The sequence below is a fragment of the Mixophyes fleayi genome, chromosome 6 (genome assembly GCF_038048845.1).
Source record: "Mixophyes fleayi isolate aMixFle1 chromosome 6, aMixFle1.hap1, whole genome shotgun sequence".
Lineage (NCBI taxonomy): Eukaryota > Metazoa > Chordata > Amphibia > Anura > Limnodynastidae > Mixophyes > Mixophyes fleayi.
Window position 1 is genome coordinate 27,647,676 of NC_134407.1, and position 19,807 is coordinate 27,667,482.

General features: G+C 37.6%; 2 protein-coding genes across 2 annotated transcripts in view; both read left to right on the top strand.

Moving 5' to 3' along the window:
* LOC142160961 (alpha-2-macroglobulin-like protein 1) overlaps positions 1 to 16,993 on the top strand; it is a 118,054-nt gene extending 101,061 nt beyond the window's left edge. The window contains exons 28-34 of the mRNA XM_075216101.1: positions 3,417 to 3,579; positions 3,923 to 4,098; positions 7,083 to 7,298; positions 9,876 to 10,000; positions 11,828 to 11,918; positions 13,074 to 13,142; positions 16,862 to 16,993. Of these exons, the coding sequence (XP_075072202.1) occupies positions 3,417 to 3,579; positions 3,923 to 4,098; positions 7,083 to 7,298; positions 9,876 to 10,000; positions 11,828 to 11,918; positions 13,074 to 13,142; positions 16,862 to 16,978 (957 nt within the window). The 3' untranslated portion in view covers positions 16,979 to 16,993. The remainder of the gene's footprint in view (positions 1 to 3,416; positions 3,580 to 3,922; positions 4,099 to 7,082; positions 7,299 to 9,875; positions 10,001 to 11,827; positions 11,919 to 13,073; positions 13,143 to 16,861) is intronic.
* The window catches only part of LOC142160960 (alpha-2-macroglobulin-like protein 1), a 224,636-nt gene extending 205,657 nt beyond the window's left edge, over positions 1 to 18,979 (top strand). The window contains exons 36-37 of the mRNA XM_075216100.1: positions 18,234 to 18,368; positions 18,794 to 18,979. Coding sequence (XP_075072201.1) covers positions 18,234 to 18,368; positions 18,794 to 18,822 — 164 coding nt within the window. The 3' untranslated portion in view covers positions 18,823 to 18,979. The remainder of the gene's footprint in view (positions 1 to 18,233; positions 18,369 to 18,793) is intronic.
* Positions 18,980 to 19,807: the final 828 nt, after the last annotated feature.

Here is a 19,807-nt window from a genome sequence, read left to right on the forward strand (position 1 = left end):
TGTTGATGCTGCTTCTTATTGTGTTGGACAAGCTAAGAACAGCTGAACATAAATGTTTATATGTCTCTTGTGGAGTTAAGACAAAATGCTCCATATTAGACTGATTTTCAGTTACGTTGAAAGGTACAATTTATTGAAATATTTTTCCCCTTGGTTTTAGATACACAAAAAAGCACATCCCAAATCATGCTGAAACTTGTAGTTAGTTGCAGAACTATGCAAAATGATATTTTTGGGTATACTGTTAATTATAAGATACTAGACGTCACTCATGAGCTTATAACACCATAAAAATGAACAAGTGCTTTAATACTGGTTACAGAATCTAAGGGAACATGCCATATGCACAACAATTTATAGAAGGGGTGAGTTATTTCTTAAAATATTAATATTATCTAAAAACACTGAAGTGATGAATAAACTCACTGTTCATTTATAACTGAGTTTTAGTTTACATTGTGAGATACAGATTAACCATAATGCTTGTATATCTTTATAACCAATGCACATAATGTACAATGCAAATATTATTATTAAAGAATTAGTATTATTAAATAAGTGTTTATGTACCTGTGAAAGGGCTTTGAGAGTTAATACAGAATAAGAGGATGCTTCGTTTGGCTTTTTAAACTAATTGATACGCATAATGGAATAATAATTTATTCTACATATAAACGGAAGTTTGCGCTGTATTCAGTCTTAAAACTATTTCACACGTGCACAGACACATGTATCTTTTAAATATTTGCATTCTATACCATGCACATTTGTTACAATGTCTAAGTACTCCAACGTTATCTACTATATAAATGCCTAGTGGCGTGTGTGGAAAAAAACAACCAAGCTGCATCGCCACCTGCTGGGCAGAGTTATACACTGACCTATATATTTCTTGAAGGAGAAGTGACAGTTGGGAGTGGTTGGTGGTTGCTGGGGGTGACAGTGGGGAGTTTTTAACACCTTAAGTAGCTTGATGAAGATGAAGGATGAGGTGATGGAGAAAAATGATGAGGTGGTGACATGTGGATAAAACCACGTTAAAAAAGGGCGCTTGCGTTGGGAAGTAACGCTCTTCCCCTGAGGAGGCCTGGGCTAGGCCCAAATGCATGACAAGAACCTTTTTAACACCTTATGTAGCTTGATTTGACTAGAATGCATGAGTATCATGCACGGGTTAACTTGTAGTTAATATGCTTCCGACAATGTAATCTAAAATAAAAAAAAATTAACCCATATCCCTGTGAACGTAAGATCTGGCATTTACCATACTGGATTTAAAAATTTGCATACAGCTTTAAATACACATAACTTATTCACACTTAATTCATGCAAGTTATAAAAGCCAAACTTGGGCTAAATACATGTTTTTGACCCACAAGGAAATGGCACTTAGACTTCTTGTTAATACCTTGAAAAAAATACATGTGTGTGTGCTTGTATCAATCATGAATCCAAGTGAATCATTGAAATCTATGTTCAGTGGTGTACGTAGACATCCAGGAATTCAAGTGCATAAATTACTTTAAGGACGCCTCTGTGCCAGCTTCTTCCACGTTAAAATGTGAAATGGATAATATGGGTAGATTTCAGTATCTTTAGAAAAAGAAGCAAAGTAGAATTTAGCTTGAACTCAGACTGCCTTAAAAAATGAGGCATTCAGTCTAATCAATGAGCTGCAACAAATGTGGACATATGTAGCTTGTTAATCTGCATAACTGCCCTTATTTGTCCACCAAATGCATTTAAAGTTTTACACCCCCTGGAACTGCTCCTGGAAAATCAATCTGTACAGTGTTTTGAATTCACCTGAAAATGTGCATAGCTGAAAAAATGAAATGGCACTTCAAACTCCAACCTACTGTCACTTTAGGACGACTCTTCATCAATTAGCTTCTTGACACTGAGACGTGCGCTATTGTTCCTTGAGTTCATCTTTTGCATGTGTTTAAGGGTGGGTTGAGGTTCTGAAGCAAGAAGAGTAATAGAAGTACTGCAAAAGCAGAGGAGGGTACGCAGCTGATCAGGAGTAGACTGTAGTGAGTTGCAAAGTCAGTTGCCACTGAGGAGGAAACTGGAGGTGTATGTAAGAACTGGCTTTAGGGTGTCAGGTAAGGGTTTAGTGTCTGAGTGTGGGAACAGTGTGAGGCTGATGTATGGAGTTGTAAACTGAGGAAGAGAACCCTGAAACATCTCTGAACATTGCTGCTGAGTAATGGGGTTGATATGCTGTGCAGAGTGAGTGCAGGTACAGACTGGGTATTGAATGGCTGAAAGACCCTTTCTGGCTGAATACATAGACTGTGATCAGTTCTTGACTGTGTTATATTGTTCGGTTTCTGGGCTTTTCTGCTATTTTAGTTTTGCTTGCTTTGCTTTGCTTGCGTATCCTACTTTCACAAACTGTAATATAGACATGATCTGTAGTTCCAGGATTTAGTCTGAATGCTGACACTGTTTAGGAAGTCTTCAGATAATACCTGACATATCTCACTGCAATCACAACCTAATTTACTTTAACCTAAAGAAATATGTGCCTTAACTGTAAAGTTAGAACAAACATGCCTATATGACATGTGAATCCATTATGAACACAAATACAGAACTTTATTAAATGGAGTTTAATATGAGCAAGAAAGTCACAACGTTTATAGTATAAAAAGGTTAATAAATTAACATACAGAAATACAAATGCAAATCAGATTTAAAATAAACAGGAATAAAAGCAGAAAACTCATGTACTATTCATGTAATCTGTAGTTAGGGGAAAAGGTAGAATGTGGATAGTTTTTCAGTAGCAGACTGACCGCCAAAACTGGCCATTTCTCACAATTTCCACTACCTTTTTTTAAACAGTCTCTCTGGCTCACCGCTCTTACTTCCCTCTCCCTCCATTGAGATAAGGGTGTGTGCATGCTTATTTGCATTTTATGACAATGGTTTTATTGCCTTGTTGTTCCAACAAACTTTTAGCTAGGGATTCTATAATGAAGATATCTCTATTCTGGGACAGGATAGAGGTATTATATTATTAAACTGAATGTGATCTCTGCACATAGGCATAGGAAACATAATAATGTAATATGGTTTCCTTAGGAAGTTGTGTTATCCCATGCTTCCTGGTGGGGTTAGTATATATTGATGCATATCATGCAACTTGTTCCACTGTTTACAAACATTTACAGAGGTCTCCCAAAAAACAAAATATAAAAGTTAGTGCTTTGATGTATATGTTACCTATATGAATATAAAATGTTTTCAGCTTCTGGGGCTGATGCAATAAACCATAGTCTGTGACATTTAGATACTTCTGCAAAAATATCCCTTTCTGGGTGATACCGTACAGATCTCTGAAGTAACACACAACTTTTCTCCTCCCTGACCACATTTGTGCTTTATGGTCAATGTTCTGTTTTTAGGGAAGCATTGTGGAGAATGCCTTGAACTTTTTGAGGAAAGCAGCAGACAACATTACATCTGTCTACACCCAGGCACTTCTGGCCTATGTCTTCACATTGTCAGGAGACAGTGAACTAAGACAAGAGGCACTGAAGCATTTGGATGAGGCTGCTGTAAAGAAAGGTGAAGAGTGTTTAAGATATATAATGTTTCATAGGTTAAGAAATTACTTTGTTTTGTGGCTCATGTTGAACGAATAAGTGGAAGGGAGGAGCATCAGAGAGTAATTAGATAATTATTTCTAATAAAGCTAAACATTCTATACAATCAATTGAATATTAAAGAAGAATGTGGTTCTTGCCGCACAGTAATCCAAGCTCAGGTTTGTTAAATTAACAGTGTAAATTACATAGATTATAATCTATAATATAGATAATTAAACAGATTTTCCATTATTATCTATTGTTGTTAAGATGAGAATTAATTTCTCAAATTATTCTTATTTTCATTGTGAATCTCCATATAGATGGATCGAAGTACTGGAAAATAAACAATCACGGAGATGTTGAGACAACTTCATATGTTCTTCTGGCTTTGCTTTGTGGGAGGATAATAACCCAGAAAGATCTTGAAGAGAGCGCAGATATCGTCCGTTGGACTGTGACACAACAAACTCCACAGGGAGGCTTCTACTCCTCTCAGGTCATACTTCTAATTTATAATAAATGCCAAATTCTATCTGTAGATTTACACTAGTAGTGGCAAAACAAAATTCAGTCTTCATATTTCAAATTGAATTCTGTGGTGTTTTCTGAAGTGGTAGGTAATTGTAATGGTAGTTTCCAAACGCGATTTGGTTAAATCGTTAAAACAAACTATAGACCAGGGTTTCCCAAACCCTGTCCTCAGGGCTCCCCAACAGTGCAGGTTTTCCATATCTTCTTGCTGGAGCACAAGTGTATTCATTACTGACTGACACATTGTAACAGATCCACAGGTGGTCCTAATTATGTCACATGTGATCCAGAAAAAAAATGCACTGTTGGGGAGCCCTGAGGATTGGGTTTGGGAAACCCTGCTATAGACGCAACTCAATGGGAGGATGTATGTTAGTCTAAACTTATATTTACATAGTTGGGCGCAAGTCTAAATTGGAAGTGCAAAAATCACTTTTCTGAACTGCGCATGCACGGTTATACAGGGTACATCTAAGTCTGTAGAGTGTATGTAGAGAGGCGTAAGGGGGGGAAAGGAAGGGTGGGCTAACATACCTGGTGTACAGTAAGGGCTTCCAGGCATCATAAAACCTATGTAAGGTAAGGAAGCAGGCATAGTTTCGATCATGATCAGCACGAATCTTCAACCATCTTTAAGAAAAAAAAATACTATGTGTGTATGTGTGTGTGTGTATATATATATATATATATATATATATATATATATATATATATATAATCAGCCTAGGCAGCACCACTGCTGCCTAGGCTGGTATCAGCAAAATCAGGGGGTACCTTCCAAAATGCTGATACCTCTACTACCCTATGCTAGCCAAGGAAAAAAACATGGGGTCCATATGCAATATTGCCAACCAGCTCTAGGCCAGTTAGCATGGGGTTGAATTAACTAGCGGAATTGGGCTCACAAAAAAATGAAACCCCCACCTCTAGGAAAATCAACCTGTGCTGAAAGAGCTTGGGCTATTCTCATACCTCTGTTTCTGTAGATTGTTTTTTAAGTTAAACTGATATTGTACCATTTTTAAATGGTTCACGACTGATCCCAGCATGCCATAGCTGGATTAAAGAGTATGGTTATGCTGTTGCTTGTAGTACTACAAGTGCTAGCATACCCACAACTGCTAGGGCAGGGTAGCACTTGTAGAACTACAAATGCCATCATGCCCTTGCATCCAGGGTAGCTGGGACCTGTAGTGCACCATGGAAAATGGGTAAGATAAAAGACACAGAGGTCGTGAGAAAAAAACAAATCGTATAAATAAACACAATCCCCCAATCCTCTTTTATTTCTCACCTTTTTCTCGGGTGGTGCCCATCCACTTCTTTTGGTCCATTAGGCATTCCAGGGTTAATAAATTAAAAACCAGACATAGAAGATTGTAAAGGAAGGTGTAAAATTTAAAGATACACCAGTATAATAAGCAAGTACCCTGCCTTTTACATTTGTATTTCGCACAAAATAAAATCTTATTTTTATATCATGGGGCAGAGTGTAAAATGCCAAACATAGGTGAAGGATGTCTCAAACAAAGACGAAAAATACTTTTCTACTCAGCCACTGCAATTTTCATTATTGCTATTTCATACACAAGAGTAACTCATATCTGGTTCACTTTGCTTTTCTAGCTAAAAGATTCTGCCCATTATTGAAGTCTTACTTTGGCATTTTGCATTGATGCTGCTCCTGATTTTGCCTGTGTCTATATTTTGTGTGAACACCCTGTCTTTCAATGGTTTTGTCTACCCTGTGGTGCCTGTTTTTCTCTTGGATCTCTACCTCTGCTGGTCTTCTGTGTATTTTTGCCAAGTTGCATTTCCTGCATCTCTACTGTCATGGTTGTAGCAAAGCCCTGGTAGCCACAGAGAATTGGAGTGTTTATCAAGAAGGGAAAAAAAAATTGAGGTACTGTAGACAGGTGAATCCAGAGGTGTATGCTGGTTTCCCAATCCCCACAGTGGGGTGCCTGATTACCATGCGTAGAATTCTACCAATACTTTATCTTATTTTACACTTCTGTGCAGGTACATTTGTTGCTGACTTCTATTTTAGCCTTTCTTATTTTGTCCCCTGTTCATCTGAAGAAATGCTCTGCTTCTGAAGAGTGACATCACTACCGTCACTGCAGGGGGTGCAGCCGTTAAGGGGCCTGGAAGGGTGGGGGGGCCAGCCAAACCCCAGTTGGGGCTTCACTGTACATGTGCTGAACCCACATATGTTCAGACGGTGCCCAAGCTCTGCTCTTCCAGATGGAGAGTGGGTCCATGAACTGGAATGGAATCGCCACGTCCTTCCATATCTTTTATTGTGAGGTTCAGCGATGTCACATTCCCCCAATGCTTCTGACCCTTATTTCTTTTCTAACAACCTGTTCTGATAGTTTGAAAGTTATCTCTTATTTAAGTTTTGGGTTCTCTCTGTTACCTTCTCCCCTTTCCTATTCTATTGATAACAGGTTTAGTGACATATGTTTGGTTAGGCTACAACCAACCTATATTAGGAACTCTCTAGGAATACATAAAAACTAGTCCCAATACCAAATGGGGTAAAATAAGTTGTTTCAAGTTAATTGACTGGCAACATTCTTGTGAACACTGAATCAGCCAAAACAATGTGTAAAGTAGGTGAGAACACTTAGGGCTAGATTTACTAAGCTGCGGGTTTGAAAAATCGGGGATGTTGCCTATAGCAACCAATCAGATTCTATCTGTCATTTTGTAGAAGGTACTAAAATAATGAAAGCTAGAATCTGATTGGTTGCTATAGGCAACATCCCCACTTTTTCAAACCCGCAGCTTAGTAAATCTAGCCCTTAGTGCTTTGAAAAAAAAAAAAAGTATTATTCTTTTATGTTCTGTTAACTAGATCCTCATTCACTGTGAAAACAGTTACAATCACATGTCTTCTCAGCTATGTATTATTTTGGAAAAATGTGATCTGTTTTTTTATAGGACACTACAGTGGCTCTTCAAGCTCTGTCACTATATGCCAAAGCCACATACCACAAGAAGGGAGATGCAACTGTGACAGTTGAGTCAAAGTCAGGGTTTCACAAAGAGATTCATGTGGATAAAAGTAACAGCCTTATTGTACAAACAGTAGATCTGCCAGAAATCCCTGGGGAATATACAGTAACTGCCACAGGACAAGGCTGTGTCTATGTACAAGTAAGTAGAATGTCGTCTTTTCAGAACATTCAAAACTGTATTTATCATATCTATCTGTAGATGTGCACACCTATGGCTGATCAGGGTGCTACACAGAAGAGGTTTCATACTCATTTCAGCAATCATTTTCCTTAATAAAGTGTCTTTTTAAAAAAAACAAAAAGCTTGGTTTGCATCAAGTTTGTATTCGTTCAGCAAAAATGAGTGGCGCACTGGTGTATTCTGTGTTCAGTGTATATATCCCAAAGGGACCATTGTAGACAGCGTTCATAGAGCATTTCTGCGGTAGTGTGACAAGAACCCATTACTTACACCTCCTACAATGTGCAAGTATAAGGGAAAAATAAGCATTGAGTTCCTGTGGAAGATATATGTTGAGCACAGGAAATGTTAGTGTGCCACTTCCCCTAATATGATGTCGTTCACAGTATTCTAGGACATCACAAACTCAAAATAAATCCCTGTATTCCTAAACATAATTTCTGTCATTATAATAGAGTAGAATTATTGTTTTGAACAATCTTGGCAGGCATGATTAAGTTTCTGAGACTTTTTAATGTTAGCATAGCATTAGAGATAGGATAATACAGGTTATTTATATTACATATGCATGAGATTGGACATACCCATTGTTGCAAAGTCTAAATTACCTGGATCTTGTTTGCGGTTTTTTTTAAATAAAGAAAACAAGGGTGTTTGTCTTCTAGTTTTTTTTTTTAATTTTGAAATAATAAAAACAAATAGGCAAGAAAATAAACAGCGCAATACATTAACATATTATTTACAATAATTAGAAAATTGTGGATGGCAGCATTATATAAGTGGGATACATTTCACAAATTTCTTGTATAAGTAACGTTCTGTGCATGTTGAACAGAGTTTTTTACTTAACTCTCATTCAGTACATTTATTAAACACTGTTTTCTTGCAGTATCTTAATATTTTGACGCAGACTTGGGTGAAGGGTGAAGAAAACATCATATATCAACTGTCCAGTACTGTTATTATTTTACAAGTTCAACTATTTTATAATCGGAGATTTCTAATTATCTTTGGCCCAGATACATATGGAGCAGATTTTATTATGGGTGAATGGTGCACTATGGCTAACGACTAAAGGGTCTATTTATTTATACATGAAAGCTGTAGATTCACTGAAAAGGGGAGTTATTTCTGGATTTACCAAAGCCCTGGCTTGTAAAGTCTAGCGCTGGCGGTAGTCTTTGCCGGAGGCCTCAGATGAAACCTCCCCATGCAAGGCACTTACAGAGGCCCCCCCAAAGGATAACTGCTGTATTATTTAAATACGTATTTTTTCCTGCTCTTTCAATAAAGTTTATTTTTTTACAATTTCTTTAATTATTTTATTTTTATTGAATCTGTAACTGGCAGCCCAAAGTCGGATCAAGTATGCACAGATTGACCCCAGACTGCCCTGGTGAGCTGTAAGACTCTGTTTATGCTGCCAGCCAGTATCGGCAGGGAGCTGGTTATTGCTCAGCAGCACCTGTGACTCTTTCTGGTTCAATTGGGTGGCTTAAGTTTTTCTATGGCTGAGATAATCAGTAATAGAAATCCTTTCATTTTGAAAAATATTAATTAAGTAGGTAATCTGTGCTATATTTGACAATTCTTTAGCTACTTTAGCTGTGAAACGCTTGGAATATGTGAGTTCACTGCAAAAAACATCCTATGCCATGATGCACCATGCACTGCAATAGACTCTGCGGCATCTGTGTTTTATAAATGGACCAAGGAGCCCATATATCTGGCTGAAGTTTTCTGAATGACCTCGCCTAAAAGCAACCACAAGTCACCTAATATATATCATTAAACACTAGTTTCTCCGGAACATTTCATCTTGTCTTAATCAATTTGATTCTGTTTCATAGACAAGAATAAATTTAGCACATAATTCCAGAATTATTTTTAAATATTTTGGGTTATGTTAAGCTCTCTATCTTAGCTATAGAATTCTTCCTCAGTGTCAACATTTGAAGTATGTAAATGCAATATATAGGCAAGTCACCTCAAAATAAAACTCAATTAGGGAATTACCCTCTCAACCCATGCAGTATGCAAGGACACCCAAAGGAGAGTGTGAAGGGATGCTGCGTGAATTAATTAATATTTCACAAAGTAATTAACTCCCTATCAGTCAACTCCACCAAAAATGCATTGATCCCTAATTCTGCAATTACACGCAAAATGCTACCTCAAACCATATGTTTTTCAGAAGAGAGACTTTTTTCTTGCAGTCTCAGCCATATACATTTGACCCAGAAATCAATTTTGTAAAGGGAATATAGAGTAAGTAATAGCTCATGTTAACATGAACAACAGTTACATGTTAAAAAGGTAGAAAGCTCACAATTAAAAACAATGTGAAAAAAAGTCTGATGCTAAACTCATTTATGAAACTTTAGTGACACAAGAGGTAACTGGTGACTGAATACTACACATTCTATGGGTGTATTTTTCCATTATATAAAAAAATCATTTAAAAATGATGATTTGTTTACTGATTTATGATTTAATAGTCAGATTGTTCTTGATACCACATTCCTCTGTCCGCAGTCACATCTGCATTACAACAGTCTTCCTGTCAAATGTGAAGACCACTTTTCCCTCAATGTAAGCACCAATCCAGCTGTCTGCACCCAAGAGGGACGAAAAAAGTTTGAGGTTCATGTGGATGTCAGGTGAGACTAAAGTTGTAAAAGCCTAATAGAAACCCACCTATAGACCTTTCAACTGTTCCCTCAAGGTGCCTGACTACTCTTAAAAAACAGAAAATTTAATAGATGTATTTTACACGGTCAGAGATTGCAATAACAAGGCATTATAAGTAAAATAGGACAGTACATGATAGGATATGAGCCAAGGAAATGCATTGCAGTGCCTAGCATTTTAATTATTCGAAGGGTATCCCAAACGAATCATTCAAATTAGCATTGTAGTACAGCAATAGTACCCCTCCATGTTTCAGCAACCCCTCCCCCACATTACAGCCAACCCTCCACAACATTACATCTCCCCCCCCCCCCGCAAAACACAGCAATCCTCCACCCTACATTGCAGCAATGACTTATTACATGACATATACTGCCCAGCACTCCACATTACAGAAATATGCTAATCTTATAGCAGTACCACCCAACTACTCCACATTACTCCAATACCACTCAGAACCTTCACATTATAGCAATACCACCAACCTCTCTACCACTACACTTACCTCATCGCTTGCCCGGTTTTTTCCTGCTGTGATCTGCAGTTTACTATGCACTTCCTCAGAGAGGAAGAGAGCATCAGAGATTACTTCCCATCTGATGCAGTGTCAGTGCTCATACACCAGTGAGCGAAAGTTAAGTAAATAACAGGGGAAGGCTAAATTGGTTATGTTTTTGCCTCTAAAACTTAAATTTTTGAGTAGTGTTTTTCATGGAATAGGCTGCATATCATAAATAACATTCATATTTTGTCTAAAGGACATTTGGTCTTGCAAATCAAATATTAACAATGCATAGCTCCTTAATACTTGTGTGGTAAATGCTATATGAAGTTTAATCGCATCAATAAGATATGAATTTTTTACTGATTACTACATTTTAGTGCCAGCTTTGGACCCATTTTACTAATTGCCAATAATGTACTGACATTCCAAACATGCTATATAAGTACATAATCACTGCCATCTTCGTTTGCATTGATTCCACAATAGTTTGCATAAATAACTGGAGGCAAACAGCTTAGATTTGATTGTTTATTTAATTCATGTCTACCACTATAATGTGTGCATAATGGTTCAGTGTATATTAACCTAACAGTCGTATGTAAAAATAACCAAAAGTAAATTCCACATCTTGGATTGGATTGTTTTGTTTAGTTACAGCTGGAAGGTGCCTCTAATCCATTCTTTTTTTTGAGTTTGAAGACTGGTGTACCAAACAGTTCATAGTTATCCCTGTGCTGGACTGAAGCCCTAACCGGGGCAGCAAGGTTTTTGGTTGGGAAAGGAGGGGGAGGAATTGTGACAAGGAGAGATAAAACTGAAATTCTTTTTAAAATATAAGATAACAGTTGTTCTCCAAAGTAAAAAGAAAACATGAACTAAAAATGTAGTAGGGTTTAATCTTGACAACCCTATGGTAAGCGCTGAAGAGAGAAGATATTGGGTTATCCTTGGACGAGTGTTTAACGATAAGCAAGTAGGAGAGGCAAGGGTGGCCGTGACCTTTTTAAAAAGCCAAGTGTAGCCGGGTTTGAAAACAATGGAACATAAACATTGGTGGGTGGAGGAGCCGTATTTTTAAATTGAGTACGAGTTTGTTTTCGCCTATCACATCTTAGCGTGAAAGGCGAGGAGACTCTACAAGCGAATTAGCTTAGGGCGGCCTGAACCCTTAATCAGGGCCTGTCACACATGCATTCATTCTTAATGTCCACTGTTGTTGATTGCCCATGCTTGGTAACTGTTACCTCATAGACCTAGACTTCACTAATTTTAATCTTTCATTCTATTGTAGTTACTCAGGAAAGCGGAAAGACACCAACATGGCAATAATTACGATAGAGTTGCTGTCCGGATATGTTGCAACTAAAAATAATATTAAACAGGTGGGGAACATAATTCAGTCAATTATTTGTGTAACTCCCTAAATTGGTTGTGTATATTTAGAATGCTAAGTCTGGTTTTCCCTGTGGAAGAATTGTGGGAATAATCCTCTATAGCATAAACCAGCAAAAGAGGGTTCGCTCCAGTCTTGTTCTCTTTTAAACATTAAATTGGGAGGAGAAGTAATAGTCAATTTGATTGAATAAGTTTTGTTTCATTTAGAGCTGCATTTACATAACTGACCATGTCAGTCTTGGTGTCCATGAAAATGGCCACCTCCATAGGAAACAATACATGAACATAGGACACAATTTCTGAACTGTGTCATCATGCCACAGATGGCGAAGCCAACCACATCATGTACTGGTTCAGCATCAGGGAGAATGCCAGACTCTTCAGGGAGTGAGGGAGATCAGCCCTATTTCAGGGAGTCTCCCTAACATTCAGGGAGAGTTGGCACGTATGTCTGAATCATTGCTGAGCTGGGACAAAATCTTGTGACCAATTTTAATGTAGAGTTTGATAAAAATTAATTTAAAATTGTGGTTTTACTTTCTCGTTAAATTTATCTCAAGTAAAAATCAGCTGCATTAGTGCAGCTATAAGAGGATGCTAAGAAAACATGCAAAGATATTAGCAAACATTGATATTGTGATGGACAAATGTTTGCATGGGAGGAGCCAATTTCTCTTTATTTGACTGGTTTCAAAAGAAAATATGTGACGTACTATAAAGTGGGTAATTGGTTTGATCTCTAGACAGAACTGCCATACATTTCCATAATGATCTTTAGTATTTACCTAGAAGCCTAGAAACCTAGTGCTAGCATTAGAATGGTTATAAATATAGACAGTGTCTTAAAAAGTACCCAGTATATATCTTATAAATTGTATTGCTAAGGTGTAGGCTTCTTATTTAAATTAACCTCATTTATTTCTCAATTTTTAGAATCTCTAGGAGAAATATGCATCCAATTTTGATTGAACAATATGTTTTTACTGAGCTACAGACATAGTAATTGTTGCTTATTCAAATTGCAATGTGTGCGTGTGGTCAGATTAAGTTATTACACAGCTCTGGGTACGTTTGTATACCACCATTGCTGTCCTACTTCCATCAGAAGGAATTCATAGCTATATTACTATTATTTTCTGTAGTTGAATAAGCATCCTACAGTGAAAAGAACAGAGGTCTGTGACGGTAACATCACCATTTACTTGGACAAGGTAAGGGATTGATCAATCTATTTAAGAATATGGCTGTATTTATTATTTATCAAACCTAAAATAAAACTATCTGTATCCATGGAAACAAACCAAACTACAAATCTTTGAAACTTAAGCATAATAGAATATAAGCGTTACCTACAGCCCCTTAAACATTTTCTGGTCAGATCACTTTCTTGAGAATGTAGCATATTGTATCTAGCTGAGACAAGAATGTGTCCATTCGTCGCAAAAACTTTATCACGCCTGACGTTATCAAGTGTTAATGTTTAGATGCATCCAAAACTGGAATGAGTCAACTAGACCACCTACACATGGCTTAACGTACAGCAATCTCCTTTCCCATTGAGTAGTATGCCCACCAGTACTCCGTTTCCACCCAGGACATAACATGTGATAGTAGGGGCTCATACCAGCTCTGCCGTTGATGCAAGATGTTTGTATCGGAGACACTATAGCAAACAGATATATAGATCAGTAGAGAAAATTGGGTTCTAATATGCACTCCCTTAAATTATGAAAGAATAATAGCTGCCAAACAGGAGAAAAGTATAGGAAACCTCCAATCCTATTGAAAAATAAAATTATTAAAGTAATTCTATCGTTTTCAAATAAGCATTGCCCAAGCGATTGTATTGTGTTTCCAAAGCACAAAGTAATTTATTTTAGCAGATGTAAAATTTAACATTCAATACATCATTATAATACAGTACAGCCAATACCAAGAGATACATACATACTGCGCCCGCATGCGCTTGCTAAGCTGCGCTCCCACTGGTACCTGCGAACAGTACTTCACTCCAGAATACTGTGGTCAGAAAGACTGAGTGCCAGTGCCAGTTAGAGCTGTGTTATATACACTCAGTGTTACAGTGAAAACAATACAGATGGTGTGGCTTGCTTCTATTGGTCCAGGTATCAGGAAGGTCCAGAGTGCTGCAGGTCATAGGCCAGTTCAAACCAAAATATCCAAAGGTGGGGGTCATCTCTCCAGGGGTTGTGCTCTGACTTTCCCGCCAAGAATCCAGTTACAACTAGCCTATTAGCATTTTATAGTCAGTATTTCTTTAAACATTTATTCCCTAACATCGCTAACTAGAGTATGCAATGTGCGATCTCTTCGGCGAAGCAACCGGACAACTGCTGATGAATAGGGGATTAAAATTATACCAGACATGACACGTTTCCTGTAACCTGAACCTTAAATAACACTAAAGTGTACATATAATCATAATATATAAACTAATAATAAACTAAATGCTGTCTGCTCACAAATCACTGTGGATTGGAATCAATATAAATATGAAATATATAAATAACTAAATGTTGTAGTGCAAGTGTTTGTGTGCATATTTTACTGTGCGATCGCGGTATGCCACGTGTTACGAGGCATACTGATCGCAATCGCATGACAAAACAATATTAACCAATATACTTTCATTTATCCAATTATACGACTTCTACACTATTAAATCTGTAGAGCCACTGAAAACCTACCAGGCACTTAGTATAGAAAGATGTGTGTGTATATATGTATGTGTGTGTGTGTGTGTGTGTGTGTGTGTATGTATATATATATATATATATATATATATATATATATATAGAGATAGATAGATAGATAGATAGATAGATAGATAGATAGAGAGAGAGATATGTGTGTATACATAATGTGTGTGAACTAAATAGGCATATGCTGCTTCATTCCCAATTTGGTAACAGTGCATACAACAGATAAATACACCTCCATTTTAAGTTTAGTAAACAATTAGAAGGGCTTCTTGCCAGAAAGCAAGTACTGTTGATAGCAACAAGAAAACAAAACAAAACCAGCATGCATATGACAGACTATAGGCAAAAGGCCAGGTAGAGAAAAAGTCTCTTGTGATTTCTCACAAATGTCCAGGTATAATTATAGAAAACTGATATTACAGACAGAGGGAGATAGTAAAAGCATTGACTTTTTATGAACTATGTGGGTAAGTCTGCGGACCTCGAGGAGAATAAAACAGAACTGGTAATTGCATCTTTATCCAAAAAGGCTGTTCTTATGTTGTCCCCGGCAAAGTTCCTCGCTCCTCTTAAATGTGCAGTTAAGTTGAAACAGGTCCACCTCCCAAACCTGGGGCAGCCAGTTTGCGCCGCGTTATGCAAATCTCTTCATGGCACAATGGGATGAGTGCCCTTCGCCAAGGACATTGTCCTTTGGCGCAGATAGATAGACGATGATATATGTATCTGGAAGAGGCCTCAGTGCAAGCTTGCTGCCTTCATCAACTACATCAACACAAACTAATTCAACCTGCGTTTAAAGCCCACATAAGTCAGGATAAGGTTGAGTTCCTTGATATAGTAATTTATGTAGACAAAAATTCTCTAAAGACTAAAACTTATATTAAAAAAGTAGACTGCAACATGTTTTCTGCTGCCTCAAGTACCCATCACAAGAGCTGGCTGAGTAACATCCCAAATAGCTATTTCAGAAGGATTAGGTAGAACTGTACTGACATAGAAACCTTCAGGGAACAGGCTACATCACTAAATAATAGGTTCTTGGAATGGGACTATGATGTTGATACTATTGACAAAGCGGGAAATCAGTGAGCTCAGGAAATTCTTCTTTTTGCTTTTAGCAGTACTTGCTTTCTGGCCAGAAGCTCATCATCACCATCATCTATTTATTTATATAGCACCACTAATCCCGCATGATGTACAGAGAACTCCTTCACATCAGTCCCTGCCCCATTGGAGCTTACAATCTAGATCCCCTAACAGACACACATGCAGACCGAGAAACACTAAGGGCAATTTAATAGCAGCCAATTAACCTACCAGTATGTTTTTTTGGAGTGTGCATTGTTACCAAATTGGAAATGAAGCAGCATATGCCTATTTAGTGTATGTATGTATATATATATATATATATATATATATATATATATATATATACGCATCTTTCTATACCAAGCGCCTGGGAAGTTTTCTTTGGATCTATAGATAAATAGATCAGAACTCAACCACTTACTCAGCATAACAAATGCAGAACTAGGCGTTCAGCTCCTCCAGGTGTGGATAAGATCCAGGTGTGGATAAGATCCAGGTGTGGATAAGATCCAGGTGTGGATAAGATCCAGGACAGAATATACAGCCAGGGTACAAGTTCAGGCAATGGTCAGTAAAGCAGTGGTCAGCATCCAGGCAGAGTTCAATATCCAGGCAACAGTCTGTATAAACAGTGTTCAGAATCTTGGCAGAAATCAATATCTAAGAGGCAAGCAGACAAGAATCAGGTTCAGTAACACACAGCATGGCTGCAGCTATACCTTGGAGGAATGAATGGACTGTCCGCCTTATAAAGACCAAGAAGCCAATTGGCAGAGTTCTGCTGAGCCAAGAACCCTCGTGCTGATTGGCAGCAATGAAGGGATGATATCAGTAAAAATATCCCATCAAATTCTACTACCACTGCAGAACTGAAACTGGATGATGCAAAGTGATTCCCATTATATTTATTGAGGTGAACAGTCGTGAAATTTTAGCCATTGCAAGTGGTTAAATCATTGCAGGATCTGTATAGGAGAGGGCCCAGTAATACCAGGTCTCCCTTCAGAGGACCCTGCTCTACTGTCCTTTAAAAACTAGGTGCATATGTGTCAGCATTTTTACTTGGATTTGTGGCGTATAGATAACCTGTATTGATCTGCTCTCTTCTTCCACAGCTCACTCACAAAACTGAAAGTTTTAGTTTTGAGCTGAAGCAAGAAACACATGTGACAAATCTGCAGCCTGCAAATGTCCTAGTTTATGATTATTATGATCCAGGTAAGTGGAAGTAAGCACAACGGGCCTGATTCATTAAGGAACTAAAATTAAAAAGTTTCTTATTTAAGTCTCCTGGACAAAACCATGTTACAATGCAAGGGGTGAAAATTAGCTTTCTGTTTTGCACATAAGTTAAATACTGACTGTTTTTTCATGTAGCACACAAATACTTGATAGCTTATTTTTACACTGAAATGTAAAGTTGATATTTGTGTGCTACATGAAAAAACAGTCAGTATTTAACTTATGTGCAAAACAGAAAACTAATTTGCACCCCTTGCATTGTAACATGGTTTTGTCCAGGAGACTTACCGTATATAAGAAACGTCTTAATTTAAGTTCCTTAATGAATCAGGCCCAACATTATTATACCTGTATTTATTGTTAAAAAAATAGATAAAGCATTGACTCAGAAGGCTTCCATGGAATTTAATTTCCCAGCAGTATGTGCTCTAGAAATCACATGGCTTATTTGCATGTTTATCTCTATGAAGTTGGTTCTCAATAACTTATTCTTATTTGCTTTGGTTAAACTATCTCTGTAACACTTCACATGCTGAGCAGGAATCTCTGTCATACACAGATGAAGTCTAGCAAAAACAAATGACCCTATTTAAACATAATAATGTTGTGTCTCTTTCTATTCTAGAGGAAAATGCTTTGTCAGAGTACAACGCCCCATGCCATGGAGGTAATGAGAACTCTTTTGAATATTTAAGCTTAGTAATCTTGCTCCTATAGTGAAGAAGCTTTGGCCGAGATTCAGTGCGGTTTTGTTAAACCACCGATTTTCAGCTTTTTTGCTGATGGTTTGACAGATGAGAAACCGCTTCTGATTGACTGCTTCACTATGAAGTAGATGGACTTACCAGACATTAACTGCTTTTGCCTTTGGAGCTCCTCAAGAACAGTCCATTCCATTCTTGTGGGGCTTTCGTTTTCTCCCACTGAATTACATGGGATCAAGAAAATAAAAAAAATATTTTTTATAAGAGGTACTGTTACTTTTATATATATGTAAGGAGGCACTATTAATTTTATTTGACTTTTGCATTTTCACCATCCAAACCGATGGATAGTTAATCAGGAGGGCAAAATTACTGACGATGTGTGGCGATGTGCAAAACCGGCGACAAATTGAATCTTTGATAAATTTCCCTCTTTGGGTCTATTATATAAATAGTACCATTTAATCACTAACTTGTGATTTGTGCCTGTGAAGTTCCGCCTTTTATATTTACATATGATGCCTCCATGTATCTCTCCCAGCAACATTCCACTGCAGAGTAGATGCCAGAGAGAGGAGGAATTGTGGTTACCCAGCTATTACCCGGGAGCAGTGTGAGCAGAGAGGCTGCTGCTTTGATGACAGTGTTATAGAATCCATATGGTGTTTCTTCGAAGGTTTGTCTATCATTTATATTCTGTACTGAGATGGTCCCTTTCCCATAGATTTTGTCCTCTGCTCTTTCTATTCAATGGTGTTTCATCACTTCTATATTCTTTTATTTCATCTTTAGAAATCTGTTTAGCCAAATATCAGAAGTCCCACCACATTTCGCCACTATTCACTAAAGCTGTCTTCCTGTCTTCTTAATTTGACTCTGAAATGCTTAATATCAGATCGTTGATATTACACTCTATGATAGGTTTAGACAACTTGGTGGTTTCCAGCTCTTGTGGAAATAGTCACAGTACGCTTGAACTTGAAGTTCTGCAGCAGCTGGAGAGCCACTGGTTCTCTACCTCTGGTCTTACATTTCTAAATTTCCACAATGTACTGTGTAGCTTTGTAATCCACTACTCTGATCTACTTCTCTTTGTAACAGGAATCGAAAAAGAAGAATCCCACTATTGAGGAATCAGCATCTGAAGATATCACACATTGTGCCTACATGCCACAGAACATGTGCAGTCTACCTGCAAATAACAGAGAGGAAGAGATTAACACCATCCATACAGGCTTACAGATTCTGTTTCTTGTAATTGCAACTCAATAAACAACATACAGTTTATTCTTGTTGGTGGCTTTATTGTAATAAAGGTACATAAATAAGTGTATAATTTAGATGCTATAAGACCAATTAAGTCGCACTACTCACATTATTTTCAAGTCAACCATAGTTACTTGGCTCTTTGCACAACATATCAGAGATATATATTTGTAATTAATTTCATTGCTTATTAAATTCAAGTAATAATTTAAAAAGTAAATATAATCCTATAGAAACCTAAAAAATATAAAAGAAAATAGCACTTGAGAGTCTTTTGTTTCAAGTCGCCCCACTAGGTCCCAATGGTGGTTTTGAAGTAATAAGGCTGCAACTTTCATTATGTGCAGAACCGGATTTAGACCTCATGAGGCCCTAGGCAAAAGACTGGTTGGGGGGCCCCCCTCTCTGAAATAATCCATAGCACTATGTTTTTTTAGTATACCATATACCCCTATAGCCGAGTAGAAGGAAAGCTATGTGCTGCTGCATCAAAGGAGGTGTGGCCATATCATTGGGGGCGTAACTTGCATCATTGGGGGTATACCTAGCAGCAACAACCAACATACCTAGTAACAACCTAACAGTTGTCACTTTTGTCCCTCCATCATCACTTTTGCCCCTTCACAATATCACATGTGCCCCTTCACATCACCTCTGTCCCCAATCACAGCAACTCTGTGCCCCTTCACATCAACTCTGTCCCCCTTCACATCACCTCTATCCCCCTTCACATCACCTGTGTCCCCCTTCATAATTTTTTTGGAACAATTTGTTTCCCCTTATTCATAGTGTGCCATTGTGCCTCTGTTAGTTTGCTTACCTTTCTATTGCTTTCTTCTCTTCTGTTTT